This window comes from Poecile atricapillus, chromosome 14 (assembly GCF_030490865.1).
Source record: "Poecile atricapillus isolate bPoeAtr1 chromosome 14, bPoeAtr1.hap1, whole genome shotgun sequence".
Classification (NCBI taxonomy): domain Eukaryota; kingdom Metazoa; phylum Chordata; class Aves; order Passeriformes; family Paridae; genus Poecile; species Poecile atricapillus.
In genome coordinates, this window is record NC_081262.1 from 8,373,711 (window position 1) to 8,398,427 (window position 24,717).

General features: G+C 43.9%; 1 protein-coding gene across 2 annotated transcripts; it reads right to left on the bottom strand.

The window, feature by feature from the left end:
• Window positions 1-21: 21 nt before the first annotated feature.
• Window positions 22-24,182, bottom strand: ABCC6 (ATP binding cassette subfamily C member 6). 2 transcript variants are annotated; one of them, XM_058849935.1, is made up of 31 exons: window positions 24,038-24,182; window positions 23,448-23,624; window positions 22,979-23,104; window positions 22,237-22,374; window positions 21,875-22,000; window positions 21,254-21,315; window positions 20,335-20,466; window positions 19,809-20,021; window positions 18,803-18,980; window positions 18,216-18,377; window positions 16,636-16,728; window positions 16,036-16,239; window positions 15,545-15,691; window positions 14,719-14,806; window positions 14,352-14,421; window positions 13,575-13,701; window positions 12,942-13,118; window positions 12,336-12,503; window positions 11,133-11,316; window positions 10,690-10,753; window positions 10,082-10,199; window positions 9,286-9,493; window positions 8,305-8,615; window positions 7,421-7,620; window positions 7,190-7,316; window positions 6,531-6,632; window positions 5,666-5,809; window positions 5,044-5,202; window positions 4,651-4,817; window positions 3,995-4,189; window positions 22-3,455 (listed from the first exon to the last, which is right to left on the bottom strand). In XM_058849935.1, the coding sequence occupies exons 1-31, from the start codon at window positions 24,068-24,070 to the stop codon at window positions 3,347-3,349; spliced, it is 4,509 nt and encodes a 1,502-aa protein (XP_058705918.1). In that variant the 5' UTR covers window positions 24,071-24,182; the 3' UTR covers window positions 22-3,346. The 2 variants fall into 2 exon arrangements, with proteins under 2 accessions (XP_058705918.1, XP_058705917.1); XM_058849934.1 differs by having other exon boundaries at window positions 11,133-11,319.
• Window positions 24,183-24,717: the final 535 nt, after the last annotated feature.

The window sequence follows — 24,717 nt, forward strand, 5'->3', positions numbered from 1 at the left end:
ATTTATTTTTTTTGTAAATTATGACTCTGAAATTGAATAGACTGGAAATTTCTTTGGTATTTTTTGTAATGACAATGCAAATATTTGCAAAGAACTTGCAGTAAAAATTTGTTTGAAAGAAAATGTGTTATTTCTTGCCTTGTGTTTGACAAAGGGTTTGCTTTGTCAGTTCAGCTTTTTGCCTTGCAAATGGAAATTATTGGTCCCGCTTAGACTAATCATCCTGCTTGGCCAGATGTCTGGGGTTCTTAGGGTGGTGGGTAAGGAGCCACGAGTGTAGATAACTGTGCTGTGGTAGGGCTGGATTTTGTTTTGTGGTTTGCTGAGCAGACCAGGTCAATGATGGATCAGCAGAGCAGGAGTCACAGTGCTGTGGACCTCTGTCACCCGCAGTGGTGTCCATGGCCTGTGTCTGCCACATCTCTGAGCTAGGTGTGACTTTTCTGTGGAAATGGAACGAGCAGGGGCTGACTGGGGAGTTTGGGGATGAGCTGTGAGTTTTAGTTTTTCAAATCCCCAAGCACTTGTGCAGCACTGTGTTGGACAGAAGGCTGCAGAGTGCCTGGAGCACATGGTTTAGAGAACAGAGTACAGGGCAGAGCAGGGGGTCTCTGGGTAAGGGCTGTGGCTGTACATGAAGGTGGAGATGGAGCTCCCTGCAGAGACTCGGGAGGAGCTGTGATACCACTGAGATACCTTTCCTGCTTGGGAACAATCATCCTCCAGGAACACTTTGTGATCTTTGCTTTCCACCCCATCCTAGGAGAGCCCTGGCAAGGAATGGGGAGAGGAGTTGAATTCAGTGTATCTGATTTCAGTGCACATGGATGTATCTTGGCTCACATTATTTACTGCAACATGGAAGATTTCTCACATCTGGAAAAGCTGATTCTGCCAAAAAAGCAGCTCAGAATTTTTAGGAGACCTACAAAAACCACCCTAATTCATTTGTGTGAACAGAGCTACTTGTGTAAGTGTTCCCAGTCCCGACCCACACAAAGATCCTTTTGCGGTGTGACAGCGATGTGGCACGGGAACAATTGTGCTTTGGGTCACTGGCACCTTTAACATTTTGGCATTCCTGTGCATCTTGTGACCATCTGGGGCACTGGGAGTGCCATTTGCACAGTACATGTTTGGCATGAACCTGGTGTAAATCAATGCATGACACCCTCAATTTTCTGGCTTTAGCAGTTTCAGTATTGTCTTAAACTTGGAATCATGGGACAAGGATTTTTTTAAGGTAGCATTTCTCTCTTACATGGTATCTCCAAGTGTTAACTTCTCTATATATTTTGCTTTAACCAACTTCCAGATAACTTCTGTGACACTTGAGCTCCAGGTTAATCAGAGCACTTGGACATATCCCTGCGAACTCCAGCACATCTGAAACATGGCAGGCTTTTCATATGCAATTTTGGGAATTGCTTTTCTTTTGCCTTTGCAGCACAACTTGATATGTGAAAGCTGATGGTATTTTTGCTTGCTCTTAGTTTGGGTTAGCTGACAGCAAAAATGTGCCCTTTCAAAGGTTACCAGTGAGAAACAATGTTTTTATTATTGTGTCCTGTTGCTGTCCCTCTTCCTTACCAACTTAGGAACAGAAAAGGAGATTTGAAGATGTTTGTATTGGAGATTATGGAATGCTAAAAGATGTCTGTTACAGAATTACCCAGCAACAGGGGCAAGTCTGTTCCTCTTTGGCCTCAGTTAAAAAGGAAAAACACCTAACTTTTTATCTCAGTATTTCTAAATGTTCCTGGTTTTGAGATCAATTGCTAAACCTTTGTGGGCCGCTCGTAACTTGTATCTGGTTTTGGAATTGTTTTCTCTGTGCCCTCAGGTATGAGATTCGGAGGAAGCAGAGAGAAAAAAATTCTTTCCTTGGTACCTGAGCACCAGTGTGGCAGCAGGCACTGGACTTCAATATCTTAGGCACTTTCCAGCAGAAACTAAACTGTTCTTGACTTGGGTGCAGAAGCCACTGAGCAGCTGTTGGAGAATGAACTGCTGGGTTTTGCCAGTCTGGGTTGTTTCTTGCAGCTGGAACTCTCCCATTCCCTCCCCATTTCCCTTTCTGTGTAATATTTGCTTTCATTTACTGAAGAGACCCAGTTTGATACTTGATTCTATTTTTATTTCAGCTCTCTAGAAAATGGGGTGCTTTAACAAAAGTCACAGTAAAGAGCAATATCTCACATGTGTATTTGTCTGTCACACTGTCATCCTGTGATTCCTGAGGAGAGCCCTGGGGACAGCTCTGGCTGCAGACACTGTGGGAAGCCCAGGAAGCTTTTGGTTCTGTTTTGGTTTGTTAAAGCAACATCTGACAGGTGACCATGCCAGAGGCTCTGCAGCACCAGGGTGGCACATACAAGAGTCAACTTGAACTCAAGAAAAAAATCAGGAATGAATCATCAGGTCATCAGGTGATATTCCTGCTGCTTTCCGCATGTGCTGCAGGGATCAGAGAGGAGGGCATTTCCAGCCATGCAAATTCCTCGTGGCCAAATTCAATTTGGAAATCTTGGTGTCAATGTTTGGACATGCCCTGCTGTGAGCACCTGGCACTTGGCAGTGGGAATGCTCTAAGCCCTGGGTAGAAGGAGTGATGGATGCTCTGCTGCCAGTCCCATCCACGTTCCTGTCCTGCACTGCTGAGCCCCTGCTGGAGCTGGCTCTGCTCCTGCAGAGAGAGGGAGTGATCTGATCCCTAGCAGTGACAACAGGCAGCCTGTGCTCTCCTGATAAGTGGCATCCTGCCTCTTCCCTCCTCCCCCACTGTTTGTGCACTTTGGATTATGAGCCCCAGATGCTGTCTTGGAGTCCACATCTGTGTAAGAACAGTGCCCGGGTGTGCAGTCCTTAAGACATTGGCAAAATATGAAATTTGTTCTGCCTGGAGCTTAGGATCAACTGCACACAGCTAAGTTTCCTTGTTAAATTCTTCATTGCTGTCCATAAAATCTTTCTGGCTTTTAAAAATAATTTATGCAATCTTGAAGTATGATGGATATTTTGGCTCTGTTTACAAATTGGAACTACTGTGGTCTTTCTCTTTTGGCTTGTTTGCTTTTGTACCAGAAGATTATTTAAGTCCTGACTGGCACATTTTCAGCAGTCAAGTGAGGTTTTGGTATCTGGAAACATAATGAAAGTGGAATTGCTGAGTTTCCTATGGAAATAATGTGTATCCCAAGTTACCCCTTTCCATCCACTCACTGTAGTTCTGGCTCAAACAAGCTTTGGTTGAGTGTCAGGCATTTTGAAGAGAAACCAAAATAACTCAATTATGAGGTCAATTACTCCTAATGGTGGTGGTGCTATGGAATGCTCCATGAGTGAGTCATGCAAGGCCTGATTCTTCCATCAGTCTGTAGAACAGTCCCTTCTGAGCTATTAAGTGTTCTGGAGTATCAAATTCTGCTATCCGGCCATTTTCCAAGACTAAAATCCTGTGAACATTAAAAGAAATGTAAGTTTGGGGATACAACAGCACCTATAATAACTTAGTAATTTCTACTTAGTTTTAAAATAAGTTTCAGTACTTGCTGGTTATTCAGCCAAGCCTTCCAACAGCTTTTCAGCTGGGAAAGAGTACTGGGATAGAAAGGGCTTCTGATGGGTGACTGTTCAAGTGCTGAGTTTGGGAGCAGGGGTTTGTGGCAGCTGAGACTGGGGAGAGATTTGTGAGCAGGAATTGGGTATTTCTGTTTCACAGCTCTCAGGTGACAGAAGGAGCTGTAGTCATGGTTTTGCTGTCAGTGGTGGGGAGAGGGCTGTCACACAGCATTTACTCCCATCGTGTGGGAGTAAAGGATCTCTGATTAATCTCTTGGCACCCTGCTGGTTTAAGGGAGATCCTCAAAACTCTAAGGCAAAGCTTGGAGGTTTAAACACGAAGAGGACAGAAATGAAACTGCTGCTCACCACCACGGTGGTGTGTCAGTCACACCAGCTGCCTGTGTGTCCCCCTGCTCAGAAGTGTCTTTACCTGTCACAGTCCAGGATGGTGTTTACCCGGTGAGCAATTGTTAACACAGTGCTGTCTCTGAACTCAGTCCTCAGCATGGATTGAATCTGGACATCAGTTTCTAAATCCACTGCTGCCGTGGCCTCATCCAGAATGAGGATTTTGGCTTTCCGCAGGAGTGCCCTGGCCAGGCAAACCAGCTGTTTCTGACCAGTGCTGCAAGCAGGAGGAGGGATGGTAAATTGAGGCCAGTAGTCATTTTTCCTTGGGGTCAGAGCAGATGATTCATTTGAAATCAATAATGAAAAGGTGATTGTTCCCTTTCTCTGAAAGGGTGATTGAGGTTGGTGGCTCTGCAGGTAGGTAACAGCATGAAACAGCCTAAGGAAGGGAGGGGAAGGTGGTGTGATAGCACCCAGAAGAGCTGCACTTGAAACAGGATTTTAAGTACTGCACAAATGCAAACCACCACAATGATTAAGCCTGGAAGGTCTTTCTTAGTGTCTTATGATTTGACTTCATGCTGCTAAACAGGACAGTAATGCAGCAATTTCCAGTCTGAACATCATTAAAGAATTTTTCTTTTTTTAAAGGAATTAGCCTCCTTATCCAACCAGCTCTGTTCTAGCCCAGGGGCTGGCACTGCCCTGCCACTGTCTTTCTGCAGATAAAGGTACCTTAGGTTTTCCCCTTGGTCAGTGCACTTATATTCCAGCTGCTCTGGCAAATCTGCAACAAAGTTCTTGAGCTGAGTCAGTTCCAAAGCTGTCCAGATGTCTGCATCAGTGTATTGGTTTAATGGGTCGAGATTCATTCTTAGGGAGCCAGAAAACAAAACTGGATCCTGAGCACAGAGACAGTACAAACAACTCCTGAAATGAATTATAAAATGAGCTGCTTGGGTCCTGCCTGCTGGGTGGGAATCTCTGACTATATCGAATGGCAGATGAACATGGCATAGAGGTTATTTCCAACTTGGAAACTGCTGAATGTCCCTCCTCTCACAGAACCTTTATAAACGTTCCCAGGTTCAAGACAGTGCTCAAGGATTTTGGAAATGAGTTTCATACCTGGGGAATGACAGTGATCTTGGTTCTGAGGTCATGGAGGCCTATTTGGGCAATATCCTGTCCGTCAATCAGGATGGCTCCTTCTGCAGCTTCCACCAGTCGCAGCAACCCCACTGCAAGGCTGGATTTCCCAGCTCCTGTTCTGCCAGTTATGCCAATCTGTAAAGTGCAATGGAAGGACTTTGGGTTTGATGTTGATTGTTTTCTCACAGTTGAACAAACATGTCATGTAGTTCCTCTTGGCCTTTTGATGGGAGACAGCTTTGCACGGATTAGATCTGTGCTGTTAGGGCTGTTTGTGATTCCCATAGTCTGGCAATACTTTCTTAAATGGAAGCATTTTTAATTCACAATTGTTTTGTATGAAAAGGAATCACAAAAGCCTTTGATGGGAAGAATAATTACAAGACTTAGCAGTTCAAACAGAGCCTTGATGTGGAACTAGACTGAAAAAGTGTAATTCCTTTGCTGTAATAAGCTGGACAAGGTGTGCAGTGTGGGAGATGGGTTCCTGCTTTCCTGCAGCTGCCAGGTTGCTGCAGCTGGGTGCAGGCAGGGCTGTAGCCCCTGGGTCTGGTCAGTGCCCAGCACTGCTCACACTGCTGAAGGAGTGGGTTTTTACCTTCTCGTGCCCGTTGATGCTCACACTGACATGCCTCAGTGCTAACTCCAAACCTGGCCTGTAGCACAGGCTGTAGTTTCTAAATTCAATCCTTCCTTCAGTGGGCCAAACCTGCCCTTGAAGTTTGCCCAGAGTCCAGGGTGCCTGAAGAGATGGAAGCAAAGAGCAGTGTTGAAGGCTGATCTAAATTACCCAATCAAGTGGCAATACTGGAACGGGAGGTTCATGAAGACACCTGTGCCAACTGCTCCAGTCTCTTTCCTGTTTCCAAACCAGAAAAAGGCCTCTAATTTTCATACTGCAGATGCTGGCTTTTTACTTTTTCCAAAGATTTTCTTTACTGAAAATGGGGGTGAGTGTTTGCTTGCTTGTCAGAGTTCTGACATTGAGTAGTTCAATAAAAAAATTTATATTCCCCTACAAAAAGGCCTGTGAAAGCCTCCTCTCTCAGGGCAGCATATGGAGATATAATTTTAATCATTACAGAACAAAAATTACTGTACTGGAGACTTTTTACATCTAAAAGGCTATTTAGGAGCCATAAGTTCTCAGAGAGTTACATCTGAAGTCACATAATAAATACTCCAAATATGGGTAGGAAATATCTCATTCCATGAGTGTTAACAAGTGAAGCTATTTTAATGGCAATCTAATGCATAACTGTCTTAAGGAAGTAATGATCAGAGGTTATAAAACAAGTCTAGTCAGTTGGATAAAACCCAAATGCTGCAGTTCTTTAGAGGAAACATGAATGGCCTTTTAGAAGGGGAAAACTAGAGGTTTTTCAGGTGCAACAGAAAAGTTACTCATTGAGTTTGCAGAAGTGTTCAGCCCCTTCTGGTAAGGTCAATAGTGGATTAGCTACCTCCTTAGGAGTCCTCAGGTATTCTCTCACTCTCTCCACACAAACAATGTTGTTCTCTGTTTCTGTCCAGGAGCGAACCATCCAGTTCAGAACACCAGTTATCTGCCACATTGGAAAAGAAGCATTAGGGCAGATAATATGAGCCCTGACCTGTGCTCAGGAGTTACCTGGTACTTTGTGTTAGTGTTTATTTCTAAAGATCTCCTCATCAGCTAACTATATCAGAAATTAGATTACATCAGAAAACCTTAAAATGCTGAAGTGGAAGCCAGGTCCTGCCATAGCCGCAGCATGTTTATAGAGAAAGAAATGCTACTGACTTGGATGCTAAAAGATGGTATAGCTATTTCTTAGGCTCTTGTGCAATTAGTCTACAAGCAGGTAAGACAGGTGCTGAAGACCTTGCTTCAGCTGCCCAGGGCTTGCTTTGACTTATATTTTAAGTTCAGGTGCAGGAGGAAGAAGATGGCCCATACATGTGTTTATGAAGTTCATTCCCTAAGGGGCCATGTGCTCCAGATGCTCTGGATTTCAGCAATGACAACAGGATTTGGTAGGAAAAGGCATCTAGAAAGGCACAAAAAATAGTTCATAATAGAAATTAAAATGCAGTTGCTTTTGATAAAGGCAAACATGGTATTATTTCCCCACTGGGTTACCTGAAGAGCATAGGAAAGGGAGAAGCCAGCAGTTCCTGGACTGAGTTGCGTCCTGCCCAGGGCTGCAAACAGGGCTGCAAACAGCACAATGCCATTGCCCAGGAACTCCAGGTTTGTAGCAAGCCACCTGCAGGAGGAGGGGGGCAGAGATGTGGCTGTGTGTCCTCTCCCTTTCTCCCAACACATGATTACTTTACAGAACACTCATGGAGCTTCTGGGCAGATTTGTACCTGTCAGCAACAGCTCCAGGGAAGCAAATTCGCTGGTTCTCATCCACTAGGAAATTGCTCTTTGAAATAAACCTCTGCTGGTCTTTGTGAGCACGGATCACACTGCTGCCCTGGAGAGTTTCTGAGATGTGGGAGTAGATGGGTGACCTGCTGGCAGCCTCCATGCGCCTCAGCTGGCAGGAGGTGCTGACATAGAAGTGCTGGTACAAGGGGAATGGAAGGGAGAGTCATTAGAAGGCTTGTGTCCCTCTGGAGGTACTCCACAGGAAATGTGGGAAGGCCTCAACAAGTGCAGTAGTACGTACTATCCTCATGTTACAAAACCTTACATGCATGTAGGAGATGCCCCTAAAAGATGGGGGCAGTGTTCCTACCTCTGTTATGTCCCATCTTTATTAGGAATAACCCTGTGGTGGGGGCAAAGGAGCCAGGGTGCTGTGAACCCACAAAACCTCTACACTCAGTTTCTCCTGCAGCTGAGCCCTTTGCTCCATGGAGAACAGAGATTTACTTGCCCTTCCCTAATGCTCAGTCTTGGCTGGCAAACATGGAGACATTAAAAAGTACTGTAGGAATTCTGCAGGAAAGGAAAAATGCTTTTGGTCTTCATGTGATTGACACTAATGGAGATGAGGGATATAGCCATAGGTAGGATTTGTTTTAGACATCAGAAAAGCACAAGCCTCTTTGTGAGGGCTCTGGGGTGCTTTGGGAGGCTGAGGTGATGTGGGAAAGGGACTGGCATTACTCTTGCTCAGATGCAACTTGAGATGATGAAAGTAATTTCTGCATGCCTTTACTCCTAAGAGATGGAAGGAGGCTTTCTGCAGGGACGTGGCTGTGCTGCTTCAGCCTCTCCTGTGTGTGTATCTGTGAGCTCCTACCTGGAATGCTGCATAAAGAACAGTCAAGGGCACTATGGCCATTACTGCCCACGGTGTAGCCACCACAATCACCAGGTAGATCTCCAGTAAGTTGAACAAGAATCCCAGCACGGACTTCAGCTTGTCAGGGATGACAGAATCAACAGCATCCATGTCTTTGGAGAAGCGGTTCAGCAGGTGTCCAATGGGTGTTTGCTCAAAGAAGAGCATTGGGGATCTCATGACATTGCTCAGCAGCTGCAGGAAGAGCTGGTGTGAGGCTAACACACCCCCCAGCAGCACTGCTGCTGTGCAGGCAAACCTGCCAAGGGCTGTAAGAGAAAAGAAATTATTATTACTAGGCCTGAACAAACCCAGCTTGGAGTCCTCCTTTTCAATGATTTCCACTTAGTCCTGTAAATGCTGCACCAGTGTGCAGTCAGGAAGGTGCAACAGGAATTAAACCTCTCTTTAGCAGGAATTAAACCACGCCTCAGAGCTGCAGGGTAAGCTGTCTTTGCTGTAGGGTAGTTACAGAGTGGTCAAAGATCTTCTAAGCCAGCTTGATGGGGAGCATGGATTCAGGAATTTAAACATGTAGGACAAATTATTCATTCATTACAAAATAGGCTTGACTGTGATTACTTTAAATAACTCTCTTTTTTTCTTTTTAAATAGTGACCAAAATAATTGTGGCTATTTTAAAAGATAAAGAAGTGTAAAAGTCCACAAGTTTCTCTTCTTTTCTCTCTCTTTTACGTGACCTAAGCCAAGATTTCATTCAGCATGGAGAAGAGCCCCCACTTGCACACTTTGATGTGATTAATTTATGCTAGAAGGATGAAAAGAGATATAAAAGAAAAACCTTCAGGGTTGGGGCCAAAAGCCCCGGAAGCTGAAAGCCCAAGGGTATGCACTTCTTTATATTCTGAGAAACCATCCTGGATATGGGAAAGAGAGGTGGGAATACAGAGAAGAATTTGGTGAGCAACTTAAACAAACCTTGAACCACTCCCAATGCACCAAAGACTCCAACTCTGAGCTCTGTGTGCTGCTGTGTCCCATTGTGCACAGGGTCATCTGTCCAGAGGCTGAGCCAGTAGCCCCGTGAGAAGGCCATGGCCTGCTGGCACGTGAAGGACAGGACAATGTACACACACAGGGCTGGGCCCATCACCTTCAGGTAGGCTCCATACACCCCAGCACTGACCTGCAGAGAGGCAAGCGGGGAAAAAGGGAGGAGAGGGTGGGAGGATGGAGGCTGTTAGCAAAAAAAAAACTGCTCTGAAGTGAGGAATGATTTATGGCATTTCTCAGTTATATGTCATTGCCGTGGCAGCCATGTTGATTCTTGTTTTGCTTTCCTCATGAATTAATAATGAAGGGATACTTAAAGAAATCATTATCAATTGATGAACATTATGCAATAGGCTCATGTTCCTTCTGGAGTGCATGTAAGGCTTGCTTTATGTCAGGCAGTGGTTTTCCTGTGTTGCTGGTGTGAGAGAGAACTGCCATGTTTACACTGGGTGCTTGTGTGGGGGCCTGCTGATCAGGAGGTGAGGAGATCCCAGTCTGGCTAGTGCTGGGATTCCCTAAAGAAAAAGCTGCTTCTGACTTCTTGCTCTCATTTCTTCTCAGTTTAATATGTCCTTGTCTCAGTTACAGGGCAGACTTGTACAGCTCAGCTGAGTCTTGTGGCTCTGGTGTAGCTGGGGCAGGGAGCTGACCTGCCTGCCATGAGTGTGTTATCCCCATGGAATGTGTCCTTGCCTCTGCAGGGAGGTGCTGTGCTTACCCTGCCGTGCTGAGTTGTCTCTGCCTTGGTTAATCCTCCACTGGTGGCTGCAGCACTGGTACAGTCCTGACTCACAGGACTGGTCTCCCTTCCCACAGCAGATTTTACAGAATCACCACTTCATGAAGAAAACAAAAATCATTTCAATTTTTAGCCACCCATCACCCGTAAATCCATACCTATTTTGAGGGCTGCAGTTTTCAGGGCTCTCCAGAGTGACCTCAGCCATTGTCCATGTTTGTCCCAGGGACTGGGCTCTGTCAAGCCACTGAGGAGCAGAGGCTTAAAGCATTTGCTTTCCCAGGCTGGCTTGGGCTGAGTCTGACCTTACAGCCCCACTGGGAAGTGATCTGCAACCAAATCTATCAAGGAGCTTGTACTTGAGCTCTGTTCTGCCTCCTCGTGAAATACAGAAGAAATGTCAGTCAACTTCCACATTCAGGAGTAGGGTTTTATCTATTCTTGAGTTTTGCTTGTTTGCTCTTGTTATTAATTTACAGATCAATCCCAATAAAACCTGTATCATACTCAGAGCCTCCATGTAGGCTTGCATGGGCTTTTGGAGTAAATTCTTCAGTGTCTGAGACTGCTTTAAGCTTACAGCTTACCTGAGGGGTTTCTCCTGAGATGGACCATTTCCAGTGGTGACATTGCCTTTGGTGTCTCCCACAGCTGTGAAATAAATGTACTTTTTTCTAAATGCTTTAGAATCCTGTTTTGTCCTCTACAGCCTTTGAAAGACAGGTAATATGGAGGAAAGATTCATTAAAAGAATTGCTTCTAAAGGTAGAAAGATCAAGGTGAGGCTTGAAGAATAGCACATACAGTGGGTAACAGTTTACTGTATCATTATTGTCTACTAATATGGATTCAAGAATCAATTTTGAGGTGATGAGTCAGCTGATTTGACAGGCATATTTTTGGCCACACAAGGCAACGCTTTACTGTGATTGTATCCCTGCTTTAAATGTCCATAATAAAACAGATGTGATATGAAGGGAACAATTGACTGATAGACCTTGGGAGAATGATTGCAACCCATCTAGGTTACCTGGAAAACCGGCACGTGGCTTCTCTTCTGCAGTAACGTGTGAACGAAGAAATTCTGCAAAGGCCCCATCTCTCTGTAGAAGTTCTTGGTAGGAACCAGTTTCTGAGATCATTCCATCCACCAGAAAAACAATGTTGTCCACTTGAGGCAAAATGTTAATTGTGTGAGTCACTAGCACACGAGTCTGCTTGAATAAAGAGGGAATAGTTACAATTGTCCTGCTGTCAGTATTGGTATCAGTATTTCAGGATCAAATTTAGGCCTCAAAAATTCATCAGCCTGAATGGAATTAAAGGACATTTCCTTTTATTTACATTTCTGAGCATATTTGCACAGATAATTAGAGGAAAAGGCATAAGAAAAGTAATTTTTCCCTAGATTAATTGGCATATTCTGCATTTCTAACATACAATCAATCCCTTTGAATACACCTTAAGTCTGATACATTCCTCTTAGCCAGTCATTCTGTTTCAATACAATAATTCTATTCTGATACTTGCAACCAATCCTCATGGAGAGAAAGGTATTTATAATCAGACATGTTTGTTTTAATTGGACTTTCTAAAGCAATAAATTGCCTGCTTCCTGTTTTCCTGTGAAACTGAATCAAGTGTTTCTAGGCAATTTATAGTATGAATCCAATAGAGCTGCCCTAGCATCCCTTCTCATGTAACCATGTTTATTATCCAGATTGCTTGACAGCAGAGAAATACAAAGGAAAAACAAAACACAACTTATGCAAAGAGAATGGAGGAGAAGTGTTTAACGGGTGAACATCTGGGTGATGAGAACTGTAAAGGTGCCACTGAACTATTCAAAAGTAATGGGATTAGACATCGTGGTGCCTGAATTTGGAAGAGATCAGGCAGCTCTTCCTGAACTGTGCTGGAAGTAAATCCCAAAGGGAGGGAAGGATGTTGACAGAAGACCAAAGAACTGTGAACTTGCTGTGAAAGTAAGGCTGGCACTAGGAATGTGGTTTGCATGAGGATAGAGACAGCCTTCCTCCTCCTGGGTGAGATTCCCTGCAGGACTTGCAGGTGCTGTGTGGCCTGCAGAGGTTTCCCAGTCCTCTGCTGCCACTGTAAAAAAGCATTTGTGAACCTTTGATAAACTGAGCAACTCACTCCACTGGAAGTATTTTGGGGGCTCTGCTAATTAGAGAGATTGTGCAGTTGTTTACAGTTCAGGTTGATAGCACACCTTGTCCTTCAGTAAACCACTGGGTCCAAGAACATGTTCAAAAATGTGCTGCCCAACGTGGGCATCAACAGCTGACAGGGGATCGTCAAGCAGGTAAATCGAAGCCTTCTGGTACACAGCCCGAGCAAGGTTCACTCTCTGCTTCTGCCCTCCAGATAGGTTGATTCCCTGGAAAATATATTGACTGTTTATTCCAAAGCTACAGAATATTTTCCAGCTGCTGGCTCCTTTTTACACTGAGTCTTTATGACTTCCTTATTTTCAAATCAGTGCATCTCCCTCCCTCCAAAGAGGGCTCCTGCAGTCTCTTGAACAACTCTCTCCTGCAAAAGAGCACTGAAGAATGACCTGGATGTGTTGATTTTTGTCTTAAACATCTCTCATGTCTCTGGTTAGGCTAACTGTCAGAAGGTGGGCTTAAATTATATTAGATCATGGCCCAACTTCCCAGAAATTCCTGAGCACATGCCTCTTGTGAGTTTAGTTTTGTGTTTTCATCACAGCTCCTAAAGCTGTAGTTACTCAGGGGCAGATGTTTTAAGCAGGACACCTGAAGTTGTAGTTCCTCAGGGAGAAGTTGGCCAGCCCATAAACCCAAGGCAATACCTTTTCTCCTATTTCACTCTTCTGCCCTGCAGGGAAGGTCTCCAAATCAGGGTGCAGTGCACAAGCCTCTGTCACTCTATTGAACCACGTTTCATCCATCTCTTTCCCAAAGAGAATATTGTCTTCCACTGAAGCATTTAGCACCCAAGCTTGCTGGGGGACATAAGCTGCAGTGTCCTATAAAAGCAGAAGAATGTTAGCAAACCTTTCCATAAGCTCAACTTGACGCTGTGAGAACCCATTTCGAAGAAAAGCTCTCTCACTTATGGAAATCTGGAATGATCATCCCCACTGACAATTCTCAGAAGGCTTTGCAAAATATGAGTCTGCACTGTTATTACCTTACAGTGCAAGTACAGGATGCAATTTACCAGGATGACACTTCAGCTCACTGTCAGAGGGCAAAACAGAACTGGATCTTTGAAGTACTACTCCAGCTCCTTTTCCCAAAGTTCAGGCTTATCTGAGAGGTCTGCAGCACCTTCAGATAATTAAATGTGGACTGATACATACAGCCTGTGTTAAAATTCAGCAGTAAATGGGTTTTCCTCAAGTACCTGATGCTGTGGTTAATACCTTACAATTCCTGGAAACAGCCAAATTATAGAAGCAGGTGCTGAGGGGAAAATTCACCTTCACGGTGACGCAGCCGTCCGTGGCCTCCAGCTCGCCCAGCACCGCTGCCAGCAGGGAGGACTTGCCAGCACCCACCTGCCCAACCACAGCCAGCAAAGAGCCCTGGGGCACACTGAGGTCTATGCTGGGGGGAAAAGATCAGCCTCTTACCACATTTAGATATACTTTCTGAAAAGAAAATAATGGTAATCAATAATTGTAATTATTATCAAAATTCATGCTATTGTTGGGTATGTATCGAGTAAATCCCCTCATTTCATCCCTTCAGACACCTCCAGCCAGAAAGTCTTCATCCACATGCCCATCTGAGTTTCATACCCACTCTGGAGATAGGCTAGCCCAAAGCAATGGATGTAGAACATTCCTGAACATCAGAACTTATCAAAGCTTTTCTTTTCTAGAATGCCAATTCCTTTTTTTAAATAAGCATATAGTGATGTCATATATAGCATCTGCATTCTATCTGTTCTATTTTTTGCCTTAAATCACTGTAATTTCATATTTGGACAAGAAAACTGCAAAAAGAAAACAGTCTCCATATAATAAGGCAACATCCAGATACAGGCACCTTCATGTATTCATGTTCTCCTCATCATAAAAGAAAAAATATGTTTTATCTGATTTTGTAATTTTCAGAATTCAACACTGAGCATGAAGCAAACTCAGAAGCCTCTGGATATTCCACCCTGGTTTCACTTAGGCCCTGAGGAATTAGTTCATCCAGCACCCACCCTGACCTACAATATTGAGAGATGACTAAGGGTAAGTCTGTACCTTCTAAGACAAGGAGAAGTTTCTTTGCTCCAGCAAAAAGTTCCATTTCTTATGGTGATACTTGCCTGTACTAAAACATGAAAAGAGACAGACCACTTGTAAGTGCAAGGATGGCCACAGAAATGTCCCAATTTATGTGATTTTATGTTTCAGTGTATATTTATGATACATAAAATCAACCTTTATTATGAAAAGAGGGGGTAAAACACCAGATTAGATTTCATTGTTAGAAATAATGAGGCCAGAGAAGTAAGTAAGGGGACAGTACGGGGCAAATATTTTTCTCTTGACTATGGTAGACTGAGTAGAAGCTGAATAATGGAAATTACTCCTCTTGTAAGACAAAAATGCTAACATTAAAGCTCACCACAGCCAGAAGTGTTTCTGCTTGAGCTCTCAGGATTCAGTTCTTCCAGATTCAGAAAAGCTGCTAAGCGGTTTAAGGAAACTTTGGCCTGAAATGAAGCAGCATACGGAAGAAAATAAGATTTAAAGTAGAAAGGAAGCAAAAACCCAAAGTGAAAACTCAGCCTGAAGATCCACTTAGAATACTGATTAGTGGTATGCTGCAAATGCTGTAGGCTTAGATGGCCAAAGGCAGCTCTTCCTTATGTTACCTGCCTTTATTTCCACTTAGCTTAGCAAAACCCCCATATCATTTCCTGTGCTTCTCATTCAGTGAAACCAAGTGAAACTTTTTCATCCAATTCTTCCTGCAATCTTTCCAGTGATTGCTTCTGTACATGAAAATCTGTGACAGTCTTGGAGTGTTATGAAATAAATTAATTTCCTATTTATTAATTTCAATAAGAAATTTCCTAATTTCTTACTGAACAATGAATTGCTTTTCTCTCTGGCCTGGACTAGCAGGGTCCCCCCTATGGAGATTTTGCTCCACCTATTCTGATTTCTGTGATTAAAAACAGACCCTCTGACATCTAATGGTGCTTGTGCTGAGCTAAAAAAGACTTAGGAGTAATTCTTGTTGACTACTTTGTCAATATAAAGGAGCCTTTCTGAAAAGCAGTGCCATGAAGTACCTTTAGCTGCAAGCCCTTGCACTTCACCATTTCACAGTGGCAATGAAACAGCTGATGTGCAGAGCCCTAAGAAACCCCTACCTTCACCTGTTAAGGGGGGCATGCATAAAATCCCTTATGGCCCAAGGAAGAGGAACAGGGCCTGCAGTTAACCTGGACAGCAGCATTGATGGAGAAGGGCAGGAAGGAGTTGGCAGTGTTGAGGATGTTGATCAGTGTTAAGGACACAAAGGCCTTCTCAGCATCCAGCACGTGTGTCTTGTCCACCAGGGTGTAGACAGCAAACATGACAAATGTGATCTGAAAGGGAGCAAAGGACAAGCAAACCAGTTGCTTCAGAATGGTTCAAGGGTGACAGGCTCTTCAAGTCTCTGGGACTCATTTGGTTAAATCCAGGCTATCCTGTCCTGCAGGTACCATAGGCAAAGGTCTGGTGTGTTGGTGACAGAACCAAGTTTGATCATTGGGTGTTTGCTCTGTTTTAAGGAGGTTTTGGTGCAGCAGCCACAGCAACTCCTGTGACCTCCAGCTTCTCCAGGCGGATACAATCTTTAGCTGTCCATAGGAAAAATCTGTCTAGGCAGGAGTACAAAGAAAAAGGGAAGTAACAGCACGTGTTTTATGCAGGAAGGTGATCCACTCACCAGGAACGTTGATGAATGGAAAGAAACTAGGGATGCTGAGAAGAGAATCTGAGATCTTTTTAAGGCCTGAAGCTCTTGCTTTCGGATTCCAAGAACTTTCTCCATGAAGGTTTTCTCCCAGCCATACAATTTGATTACTTTAATGTCACTGAGAATAGCATTGGTGAGTTTGGCCCTCTCATCCTTATGTTTCATCTGGGTTTCCTGTAATAAATGTTTGAGTTTTATCATTTAATAGGTTGAATGTTTAATGGTGTGATTATTCTGAAGAAAAATACCTTATTCCTGCCTCCAAGTCCTGAATAAATTTCCCTGCAGTTGAGCTGTGTATACTGTTTTGCTTATGAATCTTCTAGGCTGGGAAATATTTTATTTTTCATCTTCAGAGCTTTATTTTTACTGGCAGTACATAAAAACAACAGAAAAGTTGGGTAAACAGTAAAAAGGATGAACATGGAAGAGCTTACTCTAAATTTCAAGAAACTTTGAAAGCTTCAAATCCTCCTATGTTACTTCAGACAGTCATGGTACGCATGAATAATAAATATAAATAATCACATAATTCAGTAAACCACTTCATTTTTATGAAGCAAAATGTACCTGAAACTGACTTCTCTTCTTGGTGATCACGAAATTCAGAGGCAAAAGAAAAACAAATACAGCAATTGCAGTCAAGGCAGGTGGCCCTAGAAGCTGCCAGGAGAGAAAAGGAAAGAGAAGAAACTTCTGGTGATGACTAGGAAAGACTGTTTTTTGTTCTCTTTCTTACCTTCCCTCTTACTTGAACTTGTTCATAACATCCCTCTGGCTAAGCCTTTACTCTAATCTTGCCTTTGCCTTTCCTGGGAATTGTGCTCCTAAGCACTGTGGATTGTTAACTCTCCAAGCAGGATAACTCCTGTCATCAGGCTGTGCTGAATTTATTCTCTCCCTTGTTAGGAACTAGATCGGTGCTGAAGGCGATCCAGAGGCACGCTGGCAATTTAAGCCATTCCTGGCTCTTCCCGTCGGTCCCTGGATGCGTTCAGAAGGACATCTTGTGGCTGCCCTGAGTAAGTGACCCTACACAACACCAGGTTTTCCTTAAAAAAACCCTCAACAAAGTATTCGTCTAGCTTGTCTGCATGAGATGAAATGGTGGCATTATCCTGTGCCATTGTCTTGGGACAGCTTGGATCCCAGGGCTCACAACAATTATTGTTGTTTCTCATGGTTCAGCACTTGTTTCTCATGGGTTAGTTATATCTCCCTATGACAGCAGGAGAGGAGAGTGCTGGTGGACACAGAGTTACAGGTATTGTCTGCACCAATGGTGTGTGAACACCAGCAAAAATAGTGTAATTATGCTCCAACCACATTCAACTTGTCAACATCATTAGAAAAGATGACTTCTCAACAGTCTGTACCACAGCAACTGATTTTCACAGTCACAGCATCCTGCCAGGCACAAGTCACAATCCATCCTGGCTAGTAAAGGAAGGCCTCAAAGGTCTCTGGAAAGTTCCTGTGAATCACCTGTCTCTATACTGCTCACACTTCCATTTGCCAAAAACAGGGACTAAACAGTATGGCTCTGTACTGCTGAGAAATTACCATACATTGATTAAAAATGGATCTTTTAGACTACCATCCATTATTTCTAATTCAGATTTTGCTCTCTGCTTGCTAAACTCCTTGATACCTATGAAATTCAAAGTATTCAATACTCCTTCTGAATGCCATGTAACTTTGCTTCAAGCTGTTTGACTGATCTTGTGTTAATCAGCCTTCAGGACGAAGTATGTCAATTTGCTATTTCAGACCATTCCCCATTACGTTCTGGGACTATGCCAAGGAGCTGGAACTGGACTTTCAGCCTACCCTGGGCCACCACCTTTTGGTTGTAAAGGGAAGCGACAGGAAAATCTGAAGGGGAAGTTTATCAGTCAGCTCACAATAACCATACTCACAGTCTCCTAAAAGGGACTGAATGCTGAATACACAGGTAAGATGATGAACTGAAGGATCAAAGATTCTCTATCAATAAAAATATCTTTCAGAAAGAAAAGTGAATATGCACCATGCCACAAAGAAAATATGGCAATTTCATGTAATTCAAACCAGTAAGTAGGATTTTGAAACATCCTTTTTCTTCTGATATTTAGAATAGAAAGGGATAGATAAATAGTGTCATATTTTACCTGCCACAAGAAGACAAAGCAGATGATAACCCGAATAGGAGCCAGCCAGGTCCCATTAAAATAGATAATCAGATCCATTAGCTTTTGCACATCAACAGATACCAGATTAACAATTTCACCTGGGGTTGCTGCTTTCCTTGAGGCATTTGACATAACCAGGATCTAGACAGGGCAGAGAAGAAAGAAAAGACATCATCAAACAACAGCTTTGGTCCAAAAGTAAAACAACATTCTTTTCCTCATAGAGGACAAAGAAAGGGAGAAATATGTCAAATGCCAAGTATTGAAACCATGCTGCTACCTGGGTCATGTGACTTCACTTTGACATGAAGCATTTACTCCTTTTCCAACCATCATCTACAGCATAAGAAAATTCATGTTGATTTTTTACTCTTTCCTTTTCTTGGCTTTCCTTCATAGGGAAGCTCTAAAAAATGTACCTGGCATGTCCTGCTCAGAGATGAATATAACAGCTACATCCTAAAACTAGTTTCTAATGCCATCTCCCCTGATATTGCTATGAACAGCATACATCAATACTGCTAAGGTAGAAAAAATCAAAGCTGAAGAAGGAGCTGCAGCCTCACCTTCCTGTACACAAGCCCTGTCAGTGCAGTTCTCAGCCTCAGCCCCAGAACAAGGCACATGTACATATAGCGCTGCTCAAACAGAGTCTGGAGACAGCCCAGCAGGAACATGCTGAAGGCATAGAAGTAGCCAAGCCAGCTCGGGGCTGCCTGATCTTCAATGAACTTCAGGAAAAGGCTGCAAGACAGGAGCAAAATGTTGCTGAGTCCACACAGAACCAATGAAATATCAGATACACAAAAATAAACTGGCAGAAATATTAGTGATTTTTCAGTATTCTCTCTGGCTGAGGTTTATCAGTAAATAGCAGAAGAACTGGAACATATCCTGATTTTTGAAATCTAGCCACTCATGATTTTGAAACAACCTCTGATCTCAGCATCCTGTCTGATTAGACCTCATTTTCAGTGTTAAGGATGACTCCTGATTTTCATGAATTTGTCAGAAATATGCAAAGTGGTAGCTGTAATCTAAGGGAGTCATTGACATTTCCAGAACTTCTCCTAATCTTGATGACTAAGAAAGGATTTTGCCATGAAAATATAATGTAATGCAGGTTGGTTTTGTACCAACAGAATCCACAAGGCATTTTGTCAACTAACAAAGCTATTTAAAATGTGTGAGATGCAGAGCTGTGCTCTTTATTAGCCAGGGAACATGGAGCCTTAAGACTACAGCAAGTGGCAAGTGATATGATATACTGAACCATCAAATAACTCCTGTTCCAATGAAGCTGTCAGATGGCTTGGTGCATCCTGTCCTTCCCACTGCTGGAGCACAGCAGTGCAGACAGTGTGCACAGCTTCACACAGTGGCTTTGTGTCTTTTCCTCCTGACTTGACAGTGGGTTTAGCACAAATGACACCTGAGTTCCTTTCATGAGCAAAAGCAAATTTCAAAAGGTCATTGCTTCTGTGTCTGTGGGTGCTGACATACACATCTCTGAGCTCATGCACACAGCAGTCTTGTACATGTGACAGAAATACATTATAAATGTGCACATACCTCAGTACCTTCGGGGTGGAGAACAAGAACACATCACAGATAACTAAGCAGACAGTGCTGAGAAGGAAGTAAGTTCCAAACATGCTCCAAAACATTCTCAGTAAGGGCCCACTCTGACTATGCCTTGATTGCAGTAGAGCCTCTGTCTCTTCAGCTTCTGCTGTGCCAGTTTCAGTTTTCTGACCCTTTTTAAATATACCAGACTCCATTTTCCTGAAGGAAGAAACAATAAGGAAGTTACCTACAACTGGAGAAAGCTTAGGAATTTTGGAACTTCAAAAAATCACTAAATATTTCACACAGGGTCTCATACCATGTCCAGTATACAAGCTCATCAAAAACGGACTTGCCTCACAGAAAGTTACTTCTGTGCTTCCAGGAGTGGAAGGATGTTCTCCAGCAGATTTTAACACTTATAATCAGATTTTGCACAAAGGGATTCACACACCAGTACCTGTGTATTTGCTTAGATCATCTAGAACTGCCCAGCTGAGCCCATGATGTGCTCTCCAGATCAAATACTCACTGCTGGGTTCTGCTCTGACTCTTCTTCCACTCTCTTTCTGCCCAGGCAACAATTTCTTCAGAGGAGTCGTGTTTCCTCACTGGCCACAAGTCATCCACCCCCAAGGCCTGCTGAGAGCCTTTCCAGAGGAGCCTGGAGGACACAGACTGCAGTCAGAGGAGCACAGCAGGATCTGTGGTGTGTGTGTGACACTTTCAGAACACGGGCATCAAGGCAGTGCACCACAGAGAGCACACAGGCACTGACATCACTGCTCAGGACTGTCCTGTCCCGCCAGAAACATGAATGTCCAGGAACAGCAGTTTTGCTGTGAATCCCTAGGCTATCTTCTGTCAGCACAATGGGGATTTGCATTAGAAACCCTAATTTCTAGGGCTTCTAGTCCCACTATTGGGTTGTGGAGAAGCAAGTTCAGTTTAACTTTCTCTGGGCTCCAGGAAAGGCAGATGAGACCCAATCACACTGGACATTAAGGAATGTAACTGTTTTACTTCTGAATGCTCAGCAGCACGCTGGGCCTATGTCCTCCTCTCTGTTTTCCCCTTTCCCAGAATTTGTTACAGCAAGGTCTGGCAGGCAGAGAGGGCTGTGGTTGGCGTACAGTGATCTTTTGAGATTGTTGAGATCTATTTCAAGATTGGGAGGGCACTGGAGGGGGAGTTGGGAGGCCGAAGACAATTATCTAGAATCACAAAGTATTAAACTATTTTGAGGAAAGTAAATTATTTTTTTTTTAATTTGATCTTGTGAGAATACCTCACAGGAAAAATAATTTAAAGAAATAATTTAAATCCTCACTCCATAATCTAACTCAGGGGCCGAGATATTTCCTAGTGGCTACCATCTACACCCTCTCTGATCTCTGATGCCACTGCTTTTTTCTGACATTGTAGCAGAACCACATCTTTTGTTTTCTTACCCAGAGAACCACCAGTATGTGATTTTGGAAAGAAAAGAGCTTCTGGCTTCTGGGCACTCATTCTGATGGGAGAGAAAACATGTGTGATATTTATATATAGAAAAGGGCATGTGTCACATGAATATAGCTCCCCAGGAAAAGCAGTCAGAGTATGCTCCCTCCCCATACATTGAACCAGAGTAAGTGTATTGTGAAGGCTCAGTGGGATTGGAAAATTTTGGGGAATTTAACTTTGCATAATGTCTCAGATGGAAGAACAAAGAATACAATTCTTCATAGCCAAAGACATTTCTTTTCTTAAGCACAGAGCTTTTCCATTCTCATACCACCAACAGAGTACTGCAGCACAGGAGAGCAGCACTAGGGGAAGCAACAGGAACCCTATCCACTGGTTTCAGTGACAATAAACATGAGTATGGATAGGTTTTTAGTATTGAAAAACTTACAAACAGAGAGCACTGTTATCCCATATTCTGCCAGTTACCTTTTAAAACTGCCAGCTTTTTTACAGAATGATGGATCTTACATCACCCAGATACTCATGCGCCTGTGTATCCACATATATTTAAAATCCTGTTTCAGCAATGAAGCAAAGCATTAGGAAAGCTACCTTATACTTACAGGATTGTTGTCAGCTTTAGAGAAGAAGGGAGGGTGATCAACTAAGCAGAATAACACAAGTTCTCCTAGTACCAGGCCAGCATAAAGATAAGTTGTAACATGGTGGAAATGGTCTTCCAGGAAGCCCTAAGGAACAGAACACTGGTTAAAATGAGGTAAGAACCTTCATGTTTAACCAGCATAGAAAGAGCTTCTCATGTTTCACCTCTGCAAGTAAACACCCACCACAAATATGTCATAAATCAATTTTCTCAGCACATATTTAAAGAGGCTTTTGATTCTCCCCCTTGCAGTCAATGAGACAAAACCAGTTGTTTAGAGACTTTGTAGTCTGCACATTAAAGGTATGTGATCTCACTTACTTTTTCCAAGGCATGCTGAATTTTGGAGTTAACCATCACAAGTGCAGCCACAAATGACAGCAGCCAGTAAATCAATAGGACCCCTGAAGACTGGATGCCCATCATTCTTTCTGCTTGGGTAAGGAACAAGGCAAGGACCTGTGAGGAAGTACAAATTTGTCCAAATAAATACCTGGTAATGGAATGCCAAACATTGTTATCAAATTAATGAATACAATAGAGAAAAAACAGCTATCTTCTTACCCAAACATTTCAAGATGTTCAGAGTTGCAGTATTGTTCCTAAGAGGCTAACACTGAAAAGCTTTATGTGCAATTTTGCACTCAAGAATGTCTACAGAAAAGGCAAGTAATAAAATTACAATTAGGCAAACAGGCTGGAAGGATTTAGGCTATGGAGATGCAATGACAGAAGGCTTATTTATTGAACAGAAATCACATTTCATTCTAAACCGTACTAAATCACATACTGTGGTTATGAGAAATGAAATCGTGTCTCATGGTTGTGAGACTTCTTTCTAAACCCTGCTGAAACCTCAGGTCCTTCCAGGTGTGCTCTGCCCACAGGGTCTGCCCCAACTCCAACCCCCAGATGTGTCACACAGCAGAGGCACAAAGCATCCCCAGCCTTCTACTCCCCATCAGACAATTTTGTGCTCAGATAGTGAGAACCATGGGAAATACAGGCTCTGTCCCAGGAGGGCTAAGTTTGGCCATGTGCAGACAAACAAGAGAGGAATTACCATTGTGATTCCCACCACAGCAGGGCTAATGAAGAATGCTGGGGTCCGTGGGATTCCTTGGCTTTTCTCCCACACCATGAAGAAGACATTAGAAAAACACAGTATTACCAGGATGAATCCAAGGGCCTAGGGCAGAGACAAAAAACACACACTGGAATGAACTGAAATGCTGGGACAATCTACCAAACTGAATAATCCAGGTTGCTCAGGCAGTAAAACTGAAGAGGTGGAAGATCAGGTTTGGGACAGAGAATGTTACGGTATGTGTCAGGGAATCAAATGGAAGTATGGGGGAGAAGATCTTATGACATATTATCCTAAAAATTTATTTGATTTACATGGACCTGAGCTGGTTAAATGTCAAAAAACCCCACAGAGATGGATCATTAAGAAATAATAATTTAGGAAAGGTAAGCTCTGCATCAAAGTTGAGATAAATTTAGGACCAAACCCTATGCTCTACCCTTACCATCTTGGCTTTGAAGATACGGGACATCCTGATGTAGCCTTTGTTTCTGTGTCGAAGGTACCAGTAGTAAAAGGGAAAACAGATCCAAAGATAGGCACAAGAAATCCAGGCAATGATGTAGCTCTGGAAGCACCAGGTCAGTCCTGGGATGTTTGCATGCCATGTCTGGTTCCAGTCCTGAAACAGAAACAATGCAGAAGTGAAGGACACGATGCAGAGCTGGGGAAAGGAATCCCGTGACGGAAAGAGGAAGCAGATAATGACTGGCAAACTATTGCGGGAGTTTATCAACTTTGGGGATGGAAATCTATGCGAGTCAGAACTGATCGACTCACTAGAGCCCTTTTAAAGGTATTTCTGTAGTGAGTTCGGGCTGCGTTCCCACTCGCAGCTCATCACATTCACTGCAGCTGAACAATCTGTTCAGCGTCCGGGCAAACTCTCGTCCCGGGGAGGCAAAGTCCGCTCCACAGCAGCCCCGGCCGGGAGCAGCAGCGCCCGCACCGCGCAGTGCCGGCCGCGTCCCCTCAGCGCCGGCCCCCGGCCCCGCGGGGCTCCGCTCCGTGCCGCGGCCTTCTCCGCTCACTCACCCGGGGCCCGCACAGCACAGTGCCCGCACCCATGGGCGCTCCACCCGGGACCTCGGCCCGCTGCCCGGCGGCGTTTCCTCGCTGGGCAGAGCTCCGATCCCGCCGGGCGTGCAGTGACTGCGGAGAGCCCCGTGCGGCCCCGAGCGGCCCGGCCCGCTGCGGCCAAAGTCCGGCCGCGGCCCCGGCGGCAGCGCGCTCCCAGGCGGAGCCCTCGGCATTGCCGGTTTTGGGAGCTCTAAGCACAGAGTGTATATTAAAAGACGTCAATGTTTATTTCTTCCACAAATTCAGCACGCCAAGTGGGTAACACAAATATTTTTAATACAGTAAAATTTACAAGAACTCGCCCACCTAAGGCATATTCTCCACCAACCTGATGCATATTTATATGAGTGACATAACTTTACGCAATGCTTGAAACGCAAAATTCTTTATTGAACGACTTCTTTTGTAGAAGTTATCTGACCTTAGTTACGTTCACAGAAGGTGACAAAATACAGGTTGAAGACGACAACCTCTCTAGTCGAAATGACCTGGCACCAGCTATGCCTACAAAGGGTGCCAAGGATCGGGGCCGGGCGGGGACAGAGCCGGGATACAGGGCCGGGATAGAGCCGGGACAGAGCCGGGATACAGGGCCGGGATAGAGCCGGGATAGAGCCGGGATACGGGGCCGGAAT